The 20,449-nt window shown below is 45.6% G+C and overlaps 1 protein-coding gene across 3 annotated transcripts; it reads right to left on the reverse strand.

Annotated features, from left to right (window-relative positions):
- Positions 1–2,161: 2,161 nt before the first annotated feature.
- gtf3c3 (general transcription factor IIIC, polypeptide 3) lies at positions 2,162–19,656 on the reverse strand. Of its 3 annotated transcripts, none has more exons than XM_038276446.1 (18): positions 19,492–19,656; positions 18,366–18,432; positions 14,675–14,979; positions 14,475–14,598; positions 14,216–14,407; positions 13,020–13,185; positions 12,807–12,954; positions 12,585–12,720; positions 11,087–11,187; positions 10,837–11,008; positions 9,741–9,943; positions 9,568–9,669; positions 9,364–9,496; positions 6,784–7,009; positions 6,639–6,693; positions 6,426–6,561; positions 2,564–2,841; positions 2,233–2,492 (listed from the first exon to the last, which is right to left on the reverse strand). In XM_038276446.1, the coding sequence occupies exons 1-18, from the start codon at positions 19,582–19,584 to the stop codon at positions 2,370–2,372; spliced, it is 2,760 nt and encodes a 919-aa protein (XP_038132374.1). In that variant the 5' UTR covers positions 19,585–19,656; the 3' UTR covers positions 2,233–2,369. The 3 variants fall into 3 exon arrangements, with proteins under 3 accessions (XP_038132375.1, XP_038132374.1, XP_038132373.1); XM_038276445.1 differs by having other exon boundaries at positions 18,366–18,435; XM_038276447.1 differs by lacking the exon at positions 2,564–2,841 and having other exon boundaries at positions 2,162–2,492; positions 18,366–18,435.
- Positions 19,657–20,449: the final 793 nt, after the last annotated feature.

Below are 20,449 nucleotides of genomic sequence, written 5' to 3' on the forward strand. Positions count from 1 at the left end.
TACTAACCGCTAATGTGGCTAGTTCTACTACGACGGAGTATTAGGGCCAGGCTACAGATTTTTTTATTTAAGGAATAAAGTCGTAAAATTACAAGAACAAAGTCGTGACATTAAGAGAATAGTCATAAAATGACAAGAATAAAGTCGTAACATTATGAAAATAAAGTCATAATTATGAGAATAACGTCGTAAAATTACAAGAATAAAATTACGAGAATAAAGTCATAACATTACGAGAATAGTCATAAGATTACGAGAATTAAGTCGTAACATCACGAGAATAAAGTCGTAACATTACGAGAATAAAGTCGTAGCATTATGGGAATAAAGTCTTAAAATTACGAGAATAAAGTCGTAACATCACGAGAATAGTCATACAATTACAAGAATAAAGTCGTAACATTACGAGAATAGTCATAAAATTATGAGAATAAAGTCGTAACATTACGAGAATAGTCATAAGATTACGAGAATGAAGACGTAACATTACAAGAATAGTTATAAAATTACAAGAATAAAGTCGTAACATTACGAGAATAGTCATAAGATTACGAGTATAAAGTCGTAACATTACGAGAATAGTCATAAGATTACGAGAATAAAGTCATAACATTACGAGAATAGTCATAAAATTATGAGAATAAAGTCGTAACATTACGGGAATAGTCATAAGATTACGAGAATAAAGTCGTAACATTACGAGAATAGTCATAAAATTATGAGAATAAAGTCGTAAGATTACGAGAATAGTCATAAAATTATGAGAATAAAGTCGTAAGATTACGAGAATAGTCATTAAATTACAAGAATAAAGTCGTAACATTACGAGAATAGTCATAAGATTACGAGTATAAAGTCGTAACATTACGAGAATAGTCATAAAATTACGAGAATAAAGTCGTAACATTACGAGAATAGTCATAAGATGACAAGAATAAAGTCGTAACATTATGAAAATAAAGTCATAATTATGAGAATAACGTCGTAAAATTACAAGAATAAATTAGTATAATTACAAGAATAAAATTACGAGAATAAAGTCATAACATTACGAGAATAGTCATAAGATTACGAGAATTAAGTCGTAACATCACGAGAATAAAGTCGTAACATTACGAGAATAAAGTCGTAGCATTATGGGAATAAAGTCTTAAAATTACGAGAATAAAGTCGTAACATCACGAGAATAGTCATACAATTACAAGAATAAAGTCGTAACATTACGAGAATAGTCATAAAATTATGAGAATAAAGTCGTAACATTACGAGAATAGTCATAAGATTACGAGAATGAAGACGTAACATTACAAGAATAGTTATAAAATTACAAGAATAAAGTCGTAACATTACGAGAATAGTCATAAGATTACGAGTATAAAGTCGTAACATTACGAGAATAGTCATAAGATTACGAGAATGAAGACGTAACATTACAAGAATAGTTATAAAATTACAAGAATAAAGTCGTAACATTACGAGAATAGTCATAAGATTATGAGTATAAAGTCGTAACATTACGAGAATAGTCATAAAATTACGAGAATAAAGTCATAACATTACGAGAATAGTCATAAGATTACGAGAATAAAGTCGTAACATTACGAGAATAGTCATAAAATTATGAGAATAAAGTCGTAAGATTACGAGAATAGTCATAAAATTATGAGAATAAAGTCGTAAGATTACGAGAATAGTCATTAAATTACAAGAATAAAGTCGTAACATTATGGAAATAAAGTTGTATTTTATAACAACTCTTCCCAGAATCCCTTTCTTCCCTAAAATGAGGAATGTGGAGCATCAAGTGAAGTTCTACTATAGCATCGGTTTGACCAATCAGGAAATCTTTTAGCAGCAACATCAAACTGGGCAGGATGTCAAAGTGGACTCTGGTTGCTGATTGGTGGAGCTGGTCGGCCGTCATCTGCTGGGCGGAGCTCCAAGCTTTCTTTCTGAAACTGATTGATGTTTGATGACTTAATTCTGATAATTTCACGACTTTAAGGATAAAAACTCTGTAGCCTGGCCCTAATACTGTGGTATTCTACATACCCGCCCCCTTTCAAAAGACAAGAAAGGAATAAAACAGGTTTTATCCTACAAATAAATGAAAGTTAAAACTATTTCAGAAAGATTGTAAGAAAAAAAAGCAACTCAGTCGATTTTTATAAACGATCAAAACTTTAATACATCAAAACATCAGAGTCCAGTTCCAAACAAGTCACTGGATTATTTACAAACTAATTCACATCTATACAGGTCGTCCATTCTGCTAAGGGGCCAGAAATGGCCCCCAGGGGCCTCCGCTTTGGACACAGAGAGGCTGAGCCTTTTCTCTGATTCAGAGCATGGGTGGGTGGAGCCGGCCGTCACACGGTGCAGTGAGCTCTGAGGATCTGCCGCGCCATCTCCAGGTTCCCGCTGTTCTGGTAGATCAGCGACAGGTTGAAAGCAATCTCCCTCCTCAGATCCACCTGATCGTCCGCAATGCCCTGGATAAAAACAGAAAGAAAATCAGCGGAGAGGAAGAAGCCTGAAGTCGGTCTCTGAGCAGTTGGCCTACATCCAGCTTCCACGCAGGCAGGGAAAGCGCCTTCTGGTAGTAATGGATGGCCAGGTGGGCCAGGCCCATCTGGTGCAGGGCCCGGCCCAGGTTGAACATGCTCTCCTGACACTCCCCGCGCAGCTCCACGTAGCGCCACAGGAAGGAGAAGCCCTGCAGGATGAGAGCGTGGCGCCGGGCCACGTACTTCTGGGACGCCATGTGGAAGAAGGTGAGGCCCACGTAGAGGCTGTGCAGGGGGTTTTCAGGCTGGTTCTTCAGGGCCTGGACATACTGGCCTGAAACACATCAAACCAACAGCCTTCAGAGGACGGCTTCTGCAGCTACCAGGTAAACACCGCTGGTCACTGCGGTAACATGGCGGCTCCTAGGGGCCACGCTGAGCTCCCTATGCTAAAGGAAGCATCCAGCTTCCTCTTCCTTTCATCATGGCCGCCGCTACAGTCCTCACCCTCTGATGGATTCAGATCTTCCATCACTGCAGCTAATCTGGCTGACCTTTGACTTCTGATTGAGAAATGATCCAAGATTTACAGTCTGACGTTCAACCGTCTGGTTCCAGCGTCTGGTTCCACGGCGTGGTTCCAGTGTCTGGTTCCAGTGTCTGGTTCCAACGTCTGGTTCCACGGCGTGGTTCCAGCGTCTGGTTCCAGCGTCTGGTTCCACGGCGTGGTTCCAGCGTCCGGTTCCACGGCGTGGTTCCAGCGTCCGGTTCCACGGCGTGGTTCCAGCGTCCGGTTCCACGGCGTGGTTCCAGCGTCCGGTTCCACGGCGTGGTTCCAGCGTCCGGTTCCACGGCGGGGTTCCAGCGTCCGGTTCCACGGCGGGGTTCCAGCATCCGGTTCCACGGCGGGGTTCCAGCGTCCGGTTCCACGGAGTGGTTCCAGCGTCTGGTTCCACGGCGTGGTTCCAGCGTCTGGTTCCACGGCGTGGTTCCAGCGTCTGGTTCCACGGCGTGGTTCCAGCGTCTGGTTCCACGGTGTGGTTACAGCGTCTGGTTCCACGGCGTGGTTCCAGCGTCTGGTTCCACGGCGTGGTTCCAGTGTCTGGTTCCAGTGTCTGGTTCCACGGCGTGGTTCCAGTGTCTGGTTCCAGTGTCTGGTTCCACGGCGTGGTTCCAGCGTCTGGTTCCACGGCGTGGTTCCAGTGTCTTGTTCCAGTGTCTGGTTCCAGCGTCTGGTTCCACGGCGTGGTTCCAGCGTCTGGTTCCACGGCATGGTTCCAGCGTCTGGTTCCACGGCGGGGTTCCAGCGTCTGGTTCCACGGAGTGGTTCCAGCGTCTGGTTCCACGGCGTGGTTCCAGCGTCTGGTTCCACGGCGTGGTTCCAGCGTCTGGTTCCACGGCGTGGTTCCAGCGTCTGGTTCCACGGCGTGGTTCCAGCGTCTGGTTCCACGGCGTGGTTCCAGCGTCTGGTTCCACGGCGTGGTTCCAGCGTCTGGTTCCACGGCGTGGTTCCAGCGTCTGGTTCCATGGCGTGGTTCCAGCGTCTGGTTCCACGGCGTGGTTCCAGTGTCTGGTTCCAGCGTCTGGTTCCACGGCGTGGTTCCAGCGTCTGGTTCCACGGCGTGGTTCCAGTGTCTGGTTCCACGGCGTGGTTCCAGTGTCTGGTTCCAGCGTCTGGTTCCACGGCGTGGTTCCAGTGTCTGGTTCCAGTGTCTGGTTCCAACGTCTGGTTCCACGGCGTGGTTCCAGCGTCTGGTTCCACGGCGTGGTTCCAGCGTCTGGTTCCACGGCGTGGTTCCAGCGTCTGGTTCCACGGCGTCGTTCCAGTGTCTGGTTCCAACGTCTGGTTCCACGGCGTGGTTCCAGTGTCTGGTTCCACGGCGTGGTTCCAGCGTCTGGTTCCACGGCGTGGTTCCAGCGTCTGGTTCCATGGCGTGGTTCCAGCGTCTGGTTCCACGGCGTGGTTCCAGTGTCTGGTTCCAGCGTCTGGTTCCACGGCGTGGTTCCAGCGTCTGGTTCCACGGCGTGGTTCCAGTGTCTGGTTCCACGGCGTGGTTCCAGTGTCTGGTTCCAGTGTCTGGTTCCAGCGTCTGGTTCCACGGCGTGGTTCCAGTGTCTGGTTCCAGTGTCTGGTTCCAACGTCTGGTTCCACGGCGTGGTTCCAGCGTCTGGTTCCACGGCGTGGTTCTAGTGTCTGGTTCCACGGCGTGGTTCCAGTGTCTGGTTCCAGTGTCTGGTTCCACGGCGTGGTTCCAGTGTCTGGTTCCAGCGTCTGGTTCCACGGCGTGGTTCCAGTGTCTGGTTCCACGGCGTGGTTCCAGTGTTTGGTTCCAGTGTCTGGTTCCAGTGTCTGGTTCCACGGCGTGGTTCCAGCGTCTGGTTCCACGGCGTGGTTCCAGTGTCTGGTTCCAGCGTCTGGTTCCAGCGTCTGGTTCCACGGCGTGGTTCCAGCGTCTGGTTCCACGGCGTGGTTCCAGTGTCTGGTTCCACGGCGTGGTTCCAGTGTCTGGTTCCAGTGTCTGGTTCCACGGCGTGGTTCCAGTGTCTGGTTCCAGTGTCTGGTTCCACGGCGTGGTTCCAGCGTCTGGTTCCAGTGTCTGGTTCCACGGCGTGGTTCCAGTGTCTGGTTCCAGCGTCTGGTTCCACGGCGTGGTTCCAGTGTCTGGTTCCACGGCGTGGTTCCAGTGTCTGGTTCCAGCGTCTGGTTCCAGCGTCTGGTTCCACGGCGTGGTTCCAGTGTCTGGTTCCAGTGTCTGGTTCCACGGCGTGGTTCCAGCGTCTGGTTCCACGGCGTGGTTCCAGTGTCTGGTTCCACGGCGTGGTTCCAGTGTCTGGTTCCAGCGTCTGGTTCCAGCGTCTGGTTCCACGGCGTGGTTCCAGTGTCTGGTTCCAGTGTCTGGTTCCAGTGTCTGGTTCCACGGCGTGGTTCCAGCGTCTGGTTCCACGGCGTGGTTCCAGTGTCTGGTTCCAGCGTCTGGTTCCAGCGTCTGGTTCCACGGCGTGGTTCCAGCGTCTGGTTCCACGGCGTGGTTCCAGTGTCTGGTTCCAGTGTCTGGTTCCACGGCGTGGTTCCAGTGTCTGGTTCCACGGCGTGGTTCCAGCGTCTGGTTCCAGTGTCTGGTTCCACGGCGTGGTTCCAGTGTCTGGTTCCAGCGTCTGGTTCCACGGCGTGGTTCCAGCGTCTGGTTCCACGGCGTGGTTCCAGTGTCTGGTTCCAGTGTCTGGTTCCACGGCGTGGTTCCAGTGTCTGGTTCCAGTGTCTGGTTCCACGGCGTGGTTCCAGTGTCTGGTTCCACGGCGTGGTTCCAGCGTCTGGTTCCATGGCGTGGTTCCAGTGTCTGGTTCCAGCGTCTGGTTCCAGCGTCTGGTTCCACGGCGTGGTTCCAGTGTCTGGTTCCACGGCGTGGTTCCAGTGTCTGGTTCCAGTGTCTGGTTCCACGGCGTGGTTCCAGTGTCTGGTTCCAGTGTCTGGTTCCACGGCGTGGTTCCAGTGTCTGGTTCCACGGCGTGGTTCCAGTGTCTGGTTCCACGGCGTGGTTCCAGTGTCTGGTTCCAGTGTCTGGTTCCAGCGTCTGGTTCCAGTGTCTGGTTCCACGGCGTGGTTCCAGTGTCTGGTTCCACGGCGTGGTTCCAGTGTCTGGTTCCAGTGTCTGGTTCCACGGCGTGGTTCCAGTGTCTGGTTCCAGTGTCTGGTTCCACGGCGTGGTTCCAGTGTCTGGTTCCACGGCGTGGTTCCAGTGTCTGGTTCCAGTGTCTGGTTCCACGGCGTGGTTCCAGCGTCTGGTTCCACGGCGTGGTTCCAGGGTCTGGTTCCACGGCGTGGTTCCAGCGTCTGGTTCCACGGCGTGGTTCCAGTGTCTGGTTCCAGTGTTTTTGTTCCACTGTGTTGTTCCAGTGTGCGGTTCTGCTGCGTGTTACCTAGCGCGTGCTTGAAGCTCCCACAAACGGCGGCGTTGTGTCCACACAGAACGCACAGAGCCGGGTTGTCCGGGTGCTTGAGCAGCAGCCGCAGACAGTAGCGATGGTGGCGCTGGTGCTCGGAGGACAACGTCAGCTGGAGAGAGTTAAAAAGACAGCCGGGTCAGAACCACGGGGCGACCCGCTGCAGGACACACAGCTCAGTAGAGATACCTGGTGGAAAATGTTCCAGAACTGAGGAAAATTAAGGTTTTCTACCAGCATCAACCTGTTGGAGAAAAAATAAACAGAGAGCTATAAAAACCATAAAGGTCAAAGGTCACCAGCAGACTCTGCTTTGACCCCCCCCCATCCGGACCTCATGTAGTTGTACGCCTTGAAGAAGTCCTGGTTGAGGATGGTGGCGGAGAGGCCGAAGAACTCCAGCTCCTTCCTCCTGGGCTTGCTGTCGTAGAAGGAGTAGAACTCCATGGCCGACTCCACCAGGAGGTCCGTCTCCCCGTAGCGCCGCAGCTCGCACAGCCCCAGCAGGCAGCTGAGCAGCAGCTGCCACCAGTCCTCCTTGGAGAGAAAGTTGGTTTTACCTGCAAACACACAGAGGAACGTTCTGGAACGTCAGAAAGACTCTGGAACCTGCTGGTTCCCATAGTCTCCTCATCAGGGTTTAATCCAACATTCTGGAACGTCAGAAAGACTCTGGAACCTGCTGGTTCCCATAGTCTCCTCATCAGGGTTTAATTCAACATCCGACGATGGTGTCCTATAAACTAAAGCACAACTAAGATACGGAACAAACTGAATTTCTGTCCCAAAAAACTATTCATCACCTTATTTACCTGCTCAATTTAACGCCAAATAGCCCAATTCGTTACGTTTTTGCAGCATTAGCACATTTTCAAACATATAGATTCTGTTTTACCTTATAAAACATCTAATGTGTCCTCTATAAGCTAATAACAGCAGATTATTTTTATTTCCGCGGTCTAAAGGTGTTTGTTGGTCAAACTACACTGCAAAAATGAAAACAAATGTCTTAAATTACGTGTATTTATCCTTAATTAAGCAATAAATAAGAATATGTTGAATATTTTTTTTATTTCGATAATAAAGTCATGATATGAGAATAAAGTCTTAACATTTTAAAGTAATAAAATTACAAATAAAGTCGTGACATTACAAAAATTAAGTTGGAAATTTATAAGAAATAAGTCATACATATACGAGAATAAAGTTGTAACGTTAAGAGCATAAAGTTGTAACATTACGAGAATAAAGTCGTAACATTGCGCAAATAAATTCATAAAATTACGCGAATAAAGTCGTAACGCTACGAGAATAAAATCATAAAATTATGCGAATAAAGTCGTAACGCTATGTGAATAGTCATAAAATTACGCAAATAGTCGTAACATTACCAGAATAAAGTTGTAACATTATGAGAATGAAGTCGTAATGTTACAAAAATAAAGTCGTAACATTACGAGAATAAAGTCGTAACATTGCGAGAATAAATTAATAAAATTACGTGAATAAAGTGGCAATGTTACGAGAATAAAATCATAAAATGACGCGAATAAAGTCGTAACGCTACGAGAATAAAGTCATAAAATTACGCACATAGTCATAACAATACGAGAATAAAGTTGTAACATTACGAGAATAAAGTCGTAACATTACGAGAATAAAGTCGTAACATTGCGAAAATAAATTAATAAAATTACATGAATAAAGTGGCAATGTTACGAGAATAAAATCATAAAATGACGTGAATAAAGTCGTAACGCTACGAGAATAAAGTCATAAAATTACGCAAATAGTCATAACAACACGAGAATAAAGTTGTAACATTATGAGAATGAAGTCGTAATGTTACAAAAATAAAGTCGTAACATTACGAGAATAAAGTCGTAACATTGAGAGAATAAATTAATACAATTACGTGAATAAAGTGGTAATGTTACGAGAATAAAATCATAAAATGACGCGAATAAAGTCATAACGCTACGAGAATAAAGTTGTAACATTATGAGAATGAAGTCGTAATGTTACAAAAATAAAGGCGTAACATTACGAGAGTAAAGTAACATTATGAGATTAACTTGAATTGTCATTTTGTATAGCGAGTGTATACAAAATTTTGTTTAGTAGAGCTTTGGAGAGAGGAATTAAACATTTCCATTCCATAAAATGCAGCAGTGATCAAATGTAATAAGGTTGTAACATTACGAGACATTATTCTTGTAATGTTTCGACTTTATTCTGGAAATAAAAAACAAATAAATAAATCTCTAGGCTGGCCCTAATACTCTGTCGCACGCTATAATTCCTGTCGTTTGCGAATTAACACCTGCTTCTTCTTCTCTTCAATAAAACAGTGAATCTCAGACGAACATTTTTAGCCCACAGATAAGAACGCTGCGAAAAATGTTAATCTAAATAAGTAATTTTTTCTTGAACTGAGGAGGTGAGACACTTTGCCAATGGAACAAGACATTTAAACACCTTTAGAATAAGAAAAAAAAGAAAAACAATTGCATTGTCTTATTTCAAGTATATATTATCTAATCATTTTATTTTAAGAGTAAAAATATTCTACTGGCATATAATCTTATTTAGTTGCTCAAATAAAGGCCAAATATACCTAATTTAAGACATTGTACTCATTTTTGCAGAGTAGTTTGACCAACAAACACTTCTATTGGAGGACCATCTTATTTAACGACATAAATTAGCCCTAAATATACTTCATTTAAGAAATGACGACTTGTTTCTAGATGTTTTTGCAGTGTAGAACTAGAATACATCCTGTAGAATCTGAACGGATCATTTTTCTGGTCCCTCTGAGGTATGAAAGCATGATGGGATGTGAGCCAAATCAGAGGGGTCTAGTTTACGCTGTGGAGGCGTTTGGATGTCCCTACGGTCCACTTCTACCTACACATGTTGTCCAGGTAGGCGCTCTCGTGGTCGGCGATCTCCAGCTGCAAGTCCTGAACCTTCACCAGCCTCAGGTGGCTCCTTCCTTCCAGCGTCACGGAGCGGACGCACACCTTGGCTCGCTGCATGGCGACCTGTAAAACAAACAGGGTCAGGATGCTGCGGACGCCATGGGGGGAGGTAGGTGGCGTGGATGGGGATCTACCTTCAGCAGCATGGAGATCATGGTGATCATGGCGTCCAGGTAGTCCTCCATCTGGCCCTGCGTCTTCAGCAGCGTGGACCGGTGCAGCAGCAGCTTCAGCTCCTGCGATGGCGACAGGGGTCAGAATGGCCGAGGGGACGGGAAAGGCGGAGCCAAGTTTGAGAGGGACGGACCTTCTGGGCAGCGGACGAGTCCTGCGCCAGCGTGTCGCTGTCATACATGGGCTCCAGCGCCTTCAGAGCGCGGTCCATCCGCCCCAGCTGCTGCTGCAGCGTGGCCAGAGACAGCCGGGCCTCCAGGTGCAGCGGCGCCATCTCCACCACCTTGCTGTAGCTGTCCGCCGCCTCCTCCAGGCGGCCCAGGGCCTTCAGACACTCTGAACAAGTCATAAACATTACGAAAATAAAGCTGCAAGGTTAGGAGAATAAAGTCGGAACATTTTGACGATAAAGTCATAAACATTACGAGTATTGTTAGGATAATTATCATTGCAGATGTGTGAGTTTATCACACCCTGGTGTTGGCTGCCTGTTGCGCGTCAGAACTGAAGATTTAATCTAATCTAATCTAATCCTCTGTCTGGATATACAGTTATAATCTTCATTCTTTACCTGGCAAAGATGTGGAAATGGAATGAGAGCGGCGTCCTTCAGCTAAGAACGAATTGTAATATTTTAATAACGCTGGAGCCATGGATGGCTAATCATCTGCTAACGTGTACGATGTGATGATGTGGCAGAATGGAGATGTAGAAAATGCCTTTTTAATTGTTAATCAGGGCCACTTCCTGCGAGGAGAGCCTGGAGGCCCATTCTGTGACAAATGGTGTTTCCGCATGGTTTTTTAATAAAAGTTATGAAATGTTATTTAAAGAGTTTGTTAAAGATAGACTGTGTGTATGATGCTCTATCTTTCCGGTTCTTTTCCCTGAAAAGAGATCAAACACTTTGTAACAAATGTATCAGATAACCAGGAGACATGACAACAGATTATGATAGAAACTGTTACGAGAATAAAGTAGTAGCATTATGAGAATAAAGTCGTAGCGTTACGAGAATAAAGTCTTAGCATTACGAGAATAAAGTCGTAGCATTACGAGAATAAAGTCTTAGCATTACGAGAATAAAGTTGTAACGTTACGAGATTAAAGTCATAAATTTATAAGAATAGTCATAGCATTACGAGAATAAAGTCGTAGCATTACGAGAATAAAGTCGTAACGCTATGAGAATAATGTCTTGCAGGGGGTGTCAGCCGGCGCGTCCCTACCTGCGTGCCGCAGCCACACCACGGCCAGGTCGTACTTTTCGGAGAGGACGAGGGCTGACAGCAGCGGCAGCGCCGAGGTGTACCTGCCCTGCTCCAGGTAGGCCTCAGCTACGTCCAGGTACAGGTCCCCCACCTCCTCGGGACTCTGCTCCACCAGAGTCGACACCAGGCCCTAAGAAGAAGAACAGCCTGGGCTTAGCCGGCAGGATCTTCTGGATCTTTTGGACGGAGGAGGACAGCTTGTCCTCACCTCAGGAGGTCTGAAGGCTCCCAGGTGGATGAGGCAGACGATCAGCTTTGCCCTCAGGTCCACAGGGACGCTGTCTGGGACCTGGACGTCCACAATCTCTCCTGGAGGAGAACAAGCAAAGAAGTGACTTCACCCAAACCAGGTCGCTTCCTCTGGTGTTAATGCAGCTGAACCCAAAGGCGGTCAGAGGAGGAAAACCGTACAGGTCCATTAGGACCGCTCTATAATAAACAGACCCACAGAGGACGGTGTCTGTCTGTCTTTATAGAACCAGAGATGTTACAGCAGCTGGTGTTAGCAGGCTCCACTGGACCAATGTTGCCAACGTAGCGCCTATGTAGTCAAATCTACAACATTTATTTCAGAAAAACACCTAGCCCAAAATCTAGCGACTTCTTTCTGTGTTAATGGAGACTCTTTTCTGTTTTTGTTGTTCAATAAAAGTACGTTTTAACATCATTTGAGGTGAGAACATTCTACTTTAAACTTCACTATATGAAACATTTACTGATTTAATACGTAATTAAAATAATAAAATAAAAGCTTCTTATGTTGAGAGGACCGTGGCAAACAGCGGAGCCCCGAAGCCATGGCTAATGTTAGCCCGTCTGCGGCGGCCAGGGCTAACGTCAGCCCGTCTCAGCGGCCAGGGCTGACGTCAGCCCGTCTGCGGCGGCCAGGGCTAACGTCAGCCCGTCTGCGGCGGCCAGGGCTAACGTCAGCCCGTCTGTGGCGGCCAGGGCTAACGTCAGCCCGTCTGCGGCGGCCAGGGCTAACGTCAGCCCGTCTGCGGCGGCCAGGGCTAACGTCAGCCCGTCTGCGGCGGCCAGGGCTAACGTCAGCCCGTCTGCGGCGGCCAGGGCTAACGTCAGCCCGTCTGCGGCGGCCAGGGCTAACGTCAGCCCGTCTGCGGCGGCCAGGGCTAACGTCAGCCCGTCTGCGGCGGCCAGGGCTAACGTTAGCCCGTCTGCGGTGGCCAGGGCTAACGTTAGCCCATCTGCGGTGGCCAGGGCTAACGTTAGCCCGTCTGATCTGACGGTTCTATGTCTTTCCAAGTTGAACTTCCACTGTATCTATCGGATGCTTTCTGCGGGAAACAGGAAATGGGATCCAGAGGTGGCTGAAAACCCAGGAGTGAGCAGTGGTGGCGCCACCTGCTGGAAGAAAGAAGGAGCTACAATGATGCTTCAGACAGAGACATGAAGTTCTACAAACCCAAATGATACAAATAGGATAAAAAAAGCCATAAGAGGTTCTGATCCATTAATTAATGGATCAGAACTGAAGCTGAGAACAGGGTAACAGGAACCTGATGTTCTGGAGATCCGGGTCTGGTTCTGAAACAAGCTAAGCGGCGCCTAGAGATGAGATCAATCCAGGGTTGTTGGAGCGGGCCGAGGCTCCAGAATCTCTACCAGAACTAGAAATCTCCAACACCAGTCAGAATGAAACTTGGACCCGTTGCGGTTTATTTTTTGGAGACCTGAGTGGAACTCACCACTGTCCTCGGAGTCCCGGCTGGACTTTGGTTCCTCCTCTTCCTGTTGCCCCTCGGTCCCCGGCTCTCTCTGAGCGGCGCCTTCTGGCGAGGACTCGGCCCGAATCAACAAGATGTCTGTAAATTTCACCAGAACCTGGACAAACAGAGACACAGACCCATCCTGAGGACAGAGCCTCCTTCCTCTGAAAGCAGAACAGAACCGGACTCACGGATACGGACCTGCAGGGCCTCCTTGAACTGCCGACTGCAGATGTAGAGCTCGGCGGCCATGTTGACGAAGTCGTCGGTGACCAAGCCGGGGTGTCGGGTCAGAGCTTCTTCCACCACGCTGAGCGCCGACGGCAGGTCGTTGCTCTCATAGTAACTCCTGAAAGACCAGAACATGAGGCGCTGGCTCTCTGAGCCGCGGCGCGCGCACCAACATGTCCGTACTTAGCCATGTCCTTGGACAGCTGCATGAAGTGCTCTCCGTCCTCGTGAGCCAGCAGAGACAGGATCCTGCGGTAACCGTCCATGCACTGCTTGTGCTCCCCCAGACGCATGTGGAGGCTGGAGCGCTCCCACAGATAGCGCACATTGGTGGGGTCGTACTTGATGGCTGCGGGGACAGAGGAGTTGAGGATGGTGACAGTCTTGCATTAAACACCCAGAAAGTCTAGTTTCCACCGAGTGGTTCAGTCCACTTCAACGTTTTGAGTTTCCATTGTCAAACGGAGCCGTAGAACCAAACCAGAACGCACCGTTAATGTTCCTGTCTCTGAGGCCGCTCCAAAGAATAACGGTTCGGTTAGGATGGAGATACTGGCCTAATAGAGCCACCTATAGGCGGAGAAACCCGGACCACACCTCTCAGTGGAAACTAGGTGTAAGGAAAGATGTAAGTTGGGTCATCCAGTGTCTGACGAGCAGGAAAGCTTCTAACCCTCCACTAGGGCTGAAAGTATTAACCGGATTAATCTATTACTGTAATAACCGTCGACTAATTTAGCGATCTATTAATCTTTAACTGGAGTGTAGACACTTTAAAACATGCCTTTATGTGACAGAGCGACCAAGTTAGAGCAGCAATTATACAAAATTGGTCAAAAAAAAACAAACAAAAACAAAAAAAATCTATATATATATATATATACACACACACACTCACACATATATAAATACTTTGCATTTAGGATAATTAAGAAATCATTTTCATGTGTCAGTCTGCTCTATCCAGAACTCCTTAAGTGGAAAAGTTTGAGTTTCACCTGGTTTTATTTTGCAAAAGTCTTCCTTAAGGAAACCTTTGGCTGTCCAATTATTAATCATTACCGAAATATCATATTCAGGTTAATCAATTTGCGAAGCATTAGTTGCGACCCTATGCTCCAGCATCACTAGGAAAGTTTAAATGGCTACAAGCTAGAAGCTTTAGTCATTAATCCCGAGTGCCTGAAGCTTAGTCTACAGGAAAATGAATCCAGGTTTCTGTTAAACTTCCATCGATCTGCCGTCTGGACATGGACACCTCTTCAAACAGACCAGAGGTGGAACGTCCGGTGCGGTCAGAACCACCTAGAACTCTACCACCAACTCCCGGACGGTGGGAAAACAGGCATTCTGCGAAGCATCGGACGGAGACGGCTTACCTTTGCTGTAGCAGATGACGGCCTGTCGGATGTTGTCCTGCTCCAGAGACATTTCGGCCAGCCGGATCCACTCCTCGTGGTCTGACGGGTTGAGGTGGGCCGCAATCAGCCCAAACTGCAGCGCCTTGTCCACGTCTCCGTTGTCCTCATAGATCATGGCCAAAGTGGAAAACGGCTCGTAGGCCAGAGGAGCTGGAGACAGAAGGTCAGTCTGGATCATCTGAGAGATGGATTGTTGAGGTGAAGTCCAGCTACCCACACTGTCTGATGATCTCCATGCACATCAGGATGGCGTCCTCCTTCTCCCCTCGGGCGTAGCGGATGTTGGCCTCTCCCATCAGGCCCCTGAGCGCCTGAGGCAGCTTGCTGCCATGACGACGACCCTGGACAGAAGCGCAGTTGGAAGAAGTAACTACGGCACCCAAAAGGGGGCGGGGTGACCTCTGTTCTCTTCCTCACCTTCATGGACTTCCTGTTTTCTCGGTTGAGCTCCTGCTCCAGCTTGAAGACGTCTCCCACCGTCATATCTTCCTCCTCTTCATCCAGGCTGCTCAACAAGCTCCTTTTCCCTCCTCGCTTCGGCCTCCTTTTCCTCCCCTTGGTCGTCTCCTTCGCCGCCGCTTCCTCCTCCACTCTGTAATCCTGATCGCCTTCGTCGTCCACGTAGCTCAAGCTGTCCTCCTCTTCATCAGAGGAAGGCGCTGCTGCTGCCTCCCCCAGGATGGAAGCGAAGGCCTGCTGGACCACCGGGCTGACCCCGTCCTCTGAGGATAGACGACTCGTTAAAAAAGAGCTCAAAGGTCACAGAAAAGAGGCCTCAGCCAGGTTTCTGTTAAACCTCCATCCAGTGAGACAGGAAATGAATTTAACGAGCCCGAATCCTTAAAGACCTTCCGATAATTTAGACGCTAATGAAGGACAGCGGCTCTAGAGGACCGACTTAGTTCAGATCCTGATTTTCAAGGTTTGGTATTAATTCTTTCGTAACTGTTTTACACAAATACGCAATTCTTCAACATATCAATACTAATATTATATTAATATTAGCACTGCAACAATCGGATTAATCGATTATTGAAATAATTTCGTGATTGATTAATCGTTAACTGCAGTACATTGACTCTAATAGATGCCTTTACCAGATAGAGCGACAAACTCAGAGCAGGAATTAGATCAAAAATGTAAAAAAAAACAGGTTTTTCATTTAAGATAAAAAAAATGTTTTGGTCCATCAATATGCTCTATCCAGAACTCCTCAAGTTGAAAAGTTATAGTTTCACCAGGTTTAATTTCGTCAAACTTCTTTATTAAGGAACCTTTGACCTTCTGACTTTTTTTCTTAGAATTCTGCCTTTTATTTCACAGAATTCTGACTTTATTCTAAGAATTCTGACTTCAATCTCAGAATTCTGCCTTTTATTTCACAGAATTCTGACTTTATTCTAAGAATTCTGACTTCAATCTCAGAATTCTGCCTTTTATTTCACAGAATTCTGACTTTATTCTTAGAATTCCGACTTTAATCTCAGAATTCCGACTTTTATTTCACAGAATTATGACTTTAATCTCAGAATTCTGCCTTTTATTTCACAGAATTCTGACTTTAGTCTTAGAATTCTGACTTTAATCTCAGAATTCCGACTTTTATTTCACAGAATTATGACTTTAATCTCAGAATTCTGCCTTTTATTTCACAGAATTCTGACTTTAGTCTTAGAATTCTGACTTTAATCTCAGAATTCTGCCTTTTATTTCACAGAATTCTGACTTTAATCTCAGAATTCTGCCTTTTATTTCACAGAATTCTGACTTTAGTCTTAGAATTCCGACTTTAATCTCAGAATTCCGACTTTTATTTCACAGAATTATGACTTTAATCTCAGAATTCTGCCTTTTATTTCACAGAATTCTGACTTTAGTCTTAGAATTCTGACTTTAATCTCAGAATTCTGCCTTTTATTTCACAGAATTCTGACTTTAATCTCAGAATTCTGCCTTTTATTTCACAGAATTCTGACTTTAATCTCAGAATTCTGCCTTTTATTTCACAGAATTCTGACTTTTATTTCACAGAATTCTGACTTTATTCTTAGAATTCCGACTTTAATCTCAGAATTCCGACTTTTATTTCACAGAATTATGACTTTGATCTCAGAATTCTGACTTTTATTTCACAGAATTCTGTCTTTATTCATAGAATTCCGACTTTAATCTCAGAATTCCGACTTTTATGTCACAGAATTCTGACTTTATTCTTAGAATTCCGACTTTAATCTCAGAATTCCGACTTTTATTTCACAGAATTATGACTTTAATCTCAGAATTCTGACTTTATTCTTAGAATTCCGACTTTAATCTCAGAATTCTGACTTTATTCTTAGAATTCCGACTTTGATCTCAGAATTCTGACTTTTATTTCACAGAATTCTGTCTTTATTCTTAGAATTCCGACTTTAATCTCAGAATTCCGACTTTTATTTCACAGAATTCTGACTTTATTCTTAGAATTCCGACTTTGATCTCAGAATTCTGACTTTTATTTCACAGAATTCTGACTTTAATCTCAGAATTCTGACTTTTATTTCACAGAATTCTGATTTTAATCTCAGAATTCTGACTTTTATTTCACAGAATTCTGACTTTATTCTTAGAATTCCGACTTTAATCTCAAAATTCCGACTTTTATTTCACAGAATTCCACCTTTAATCTGAGAATTCTGACTTTAATCTCAGAATTCCGACTTTAATCTCAGAATTCCGGCTTTAATCTCAGAATTCCGGCTTTAATCTCAGAATTCCGACTTTAATCTCAGAATTCTGGCTTTAATCTCAGAATTGTGGATCTTAATGTAGATGGGCACCATGAAGGCAGAGATGTGGAGCTCTCAGCTTCAGTTATTTGGGAGGAACAGGAACACATTGGTGGAAAATGATGGAATTAGGCGAGTTTTTTCGTCCCTGAGGATCCCTGCTGATTCTGATTGATTAATGGAAGAACAGAAGGTGATTAAAACAAGAGAGCTAGTCTCTAAAACAGACATGGCTACGGCTGGATGCTAACATGTTTGTTAGCTGTCAGAATTTAGACAGAATTCTCAGAGAAAAAAACGTCAGAAGGTCAAAGGTTCCTTAATAAAGTATTTTTATTAAGAATTTCTCATATACTGAAATAAAATGTAAAAATCTATGTAATAAATGTTTTTTTTTTTTTTTTTAGTTGCCCTAATCCTCTTCTGTATGTTCCAGCAGTCCACACTTTCTCTGCTCTCTTTTTCTCATGGTCTTCTCCTTCTTTCCCATCGCCCGGCTTGCCACAGGTTTGCCTGCTGTGTCTAAAAGTAGCAGCAGCAGCAACCCAGACTGACAGCTCATTGGCTCATTTGGATCACGTGCAATCCTCATTAATTACAGCACTAATTAGGATCCTCACTAAATTAACGTCTCTGTAGGATAATGGCCCAATGCTGGTTCAGCTGGTGCTGAACTGGACAGCTCCTTCAGTGACAGACTGCTGCACCTTAAATGCACCAGGGAGCGTTGTCACAGATCCTTCCTCCCAGCAGCTGGAAGACTCTAGAACCACCACTGTTCCCAACAACCTCAACCAGTTTCTACCTTAGTCAGTTAAATAACCTGCTGCTGTCATTCTGCACATCCCTGATGTTGCTGCTGTTTTCAAACATCCATTACTGGAAAAATGTCCACAGCTGCATATTGGTTATTTATTCCCACTTTTATAATTTCTGCATTTTTGCTCCATTTCCGCTGATTCCCTTCAGCCAACAGTAACTGGCTGCAGCCGTCTGTGTTCAGAGCGTTTTTAGTGCGGGTTTTTTCCCGCCTCTCGGGGAAATATCACGGGATCGTCGCTTTGGGCAACGGCGTAAATATCGGTAAGCAGTAACAGCAGTGGCTTAGGGGCCCACGACTTCTTAGGGTCCCCATCACTGGTGGGCCCCCTACGTAGACTATCCGCCCTTAGAGCGTCCCCCACCCACTTCTACAGGTGGTGTAGAATAATCTAATCCAGATTAGACGTTTCTAGGCGTCGTGGTTCTTCAGTTAGAGTAGATTAAGGAAGCTGAGGGTAGGAAAAGTTAACAGAAGCCGACTTCAGCTTCGGGGAACGTCGGCGATGCGGTCGCCTCACCTATGGCTGCCGTGGTCTGAGCCGAGGTGGAAGGTTGGTTTTCTTCCTCTGCAGGATCTTCTGACTCCTGCTGAGACACAGAGAGACAGGAAGGTCAGGGACAGATGGACGGACAGGGACACCTTAGGCAGCAAACCTCCTCCTTCCACCAAGCTTTCCTCTTTCCTATCAGTTACTGTCTGTGACTCTGGTCCGCTGAGATCAAACAACCTGCTCCTTGTGATAAACACGCGTTACCATGGCGATAACAGCAGCTACTGGTACCGTAGCACTTTGAAAGGAAACAAGAAGCTAGGAAATTCCTCACAGGTCCTGGTGGGAAATGTTCCTGTTATCATCACAGTCATATCTGAGAGTACAGCCCGCATTGGCTGGAGTTACGCAGGAAGGACGGGCGCCATCTTGGGGAGGTCGACCTGCTGCTTTAAGCAGGACAGTAGAAGGATGCCTCAGCACTGCAGCGGACTTTAGTTTAAATCAACAGACTGTTGACATCAGAGCTCTAGAACTTCACTAATATAAATAAATATAAAGAATAAACTAAATGCTGCACTGTAAACTGTTTTTACAATACTGTGCATTTGAAGAATAAATAATTAGGCTGTGGATATTTTTACAGCATTTTACAGAACAGTTATAAAGAGATACACAATTTTATCTGTATTTATAATTATACACATATTTTACAACGGAGTATTAGGGCCAGGCTAGAGTAATTTTTTTTTATTTTAAGAATAAAGTCCTAATATTACAAGAATACAACCTTAAAATTACAAGAAAAAAGTCGTTATATTATGAGAATGAAGTCATTACGTGAATAAAGTTGAAATATTAATAATATAGTAATGTAATGTAGTAATATTAAAGTAATATTAAGAGAATAAAGTCGTAATATTAGTCGTAATGCTCCTCACACTGAGCTGCTGACCTCCCCAAGATGGCGCCCTGATGTGTGTGTTACTGACGTCCAGCTGCTAACTTCCACTAAACTGTCGCTTTATCCAGAGACTGACTGCTGCTAGAATGAATTAAAACTAGCGGATTGATTTCCTTCTTTCAGTATTTCATGGCTCCCCGGTTCAAGTGAAGCCATGTGGACCTAAAGCCGCGGTTCGGTCCGGTTCACCTCCGGGTTCCGCTCATCTCTCCGCCTGTCAAACTCTTCGAAGGTGATTCTTCCTTCCAGGTAATCCAGGAGTTCAGCGCTGAATCCGGACATTTTCCTCCCAGCTCACAACAACCGCTCCATCGGCTGAACTTCATCCGCCGCCACTTCCGGGTTCCTCTTCTTCTTCTGCTAAATTAGAGCAGCGCAGCGGAGCGGAGCCCCCTAGAAAAGTACATCCCGCAACTATGGAAGCAAATCGTTACCATATTTCAAATGAAAAAGCATTTCCAGAAACGCTTTTTCATTTTAAAAATGTGGCTGCATTGTTTGACTCATAAATTAAATTATCAATCAGTCATCCAGTTGCATTTTCATTTTCTTCTTCAACACCGCTCATCCTTTTACTTGATTAAAAATAAAGACATTTGAGCTTTATTTTTCAAAATGTACCCCAGCAAATTCATACCAAAATTCAATTTGAAATGTAAAATTTGAAAATGAAAAAGCATTTCTAGAAATTTAAATAATGTGATTGCATTGTTTGACTGATAAATGAAATTAGTAATCAATCATCCTATTTTCATTTTCTTCTTTAGACTGCTCATTTTATGCCATAATCAAAGAGAAAACACAGCGGCCATTGCTTTTTCGTTTTCATGGTCTGCCTGCAAAGTACTGTCCATAACTGGAAAATGAAAAAGCATTCTGAGGGGCGGGGTCAGCAGAGTGACGTCAGCAGCCGCTCGTCCTCAGGTCCTTTCTGACCGGGCTACCCATCTTGTTCGGTAGGGGGCGCTGTGCACGTCTGCATTGCATTATATTGTAAGCGTGCCGCTGGAACACTGGTTGAAACTGGTCTGACTATCGGGACATTCTGAACGACCACAATGACCAGAACAGTGGCAGAGCTTGCCAATTCTGGGCAATATGGGATGAAATAATTTGTCTATGGTAGACGCCGTGCAGCGGCTTGTCC

This window comes from Cyprinodon tularosa, unplaced genomic scaffold, assembly GCF_016077235.1.
Source record: "Cyprinodon tularosa strain WSP-4 unplaced genomic scaffold, ASM1607723v1 ctg1244, whole genome shotgun sequence".
In the NCBI taxonomy this organism is placed as follows: Eukaryota; Metazoa; Chordata; class Actinopteri; order Cyprinodontiformes; family Cyprinodontidae; genus Cyprinodon; species Cyprinodon tularosa.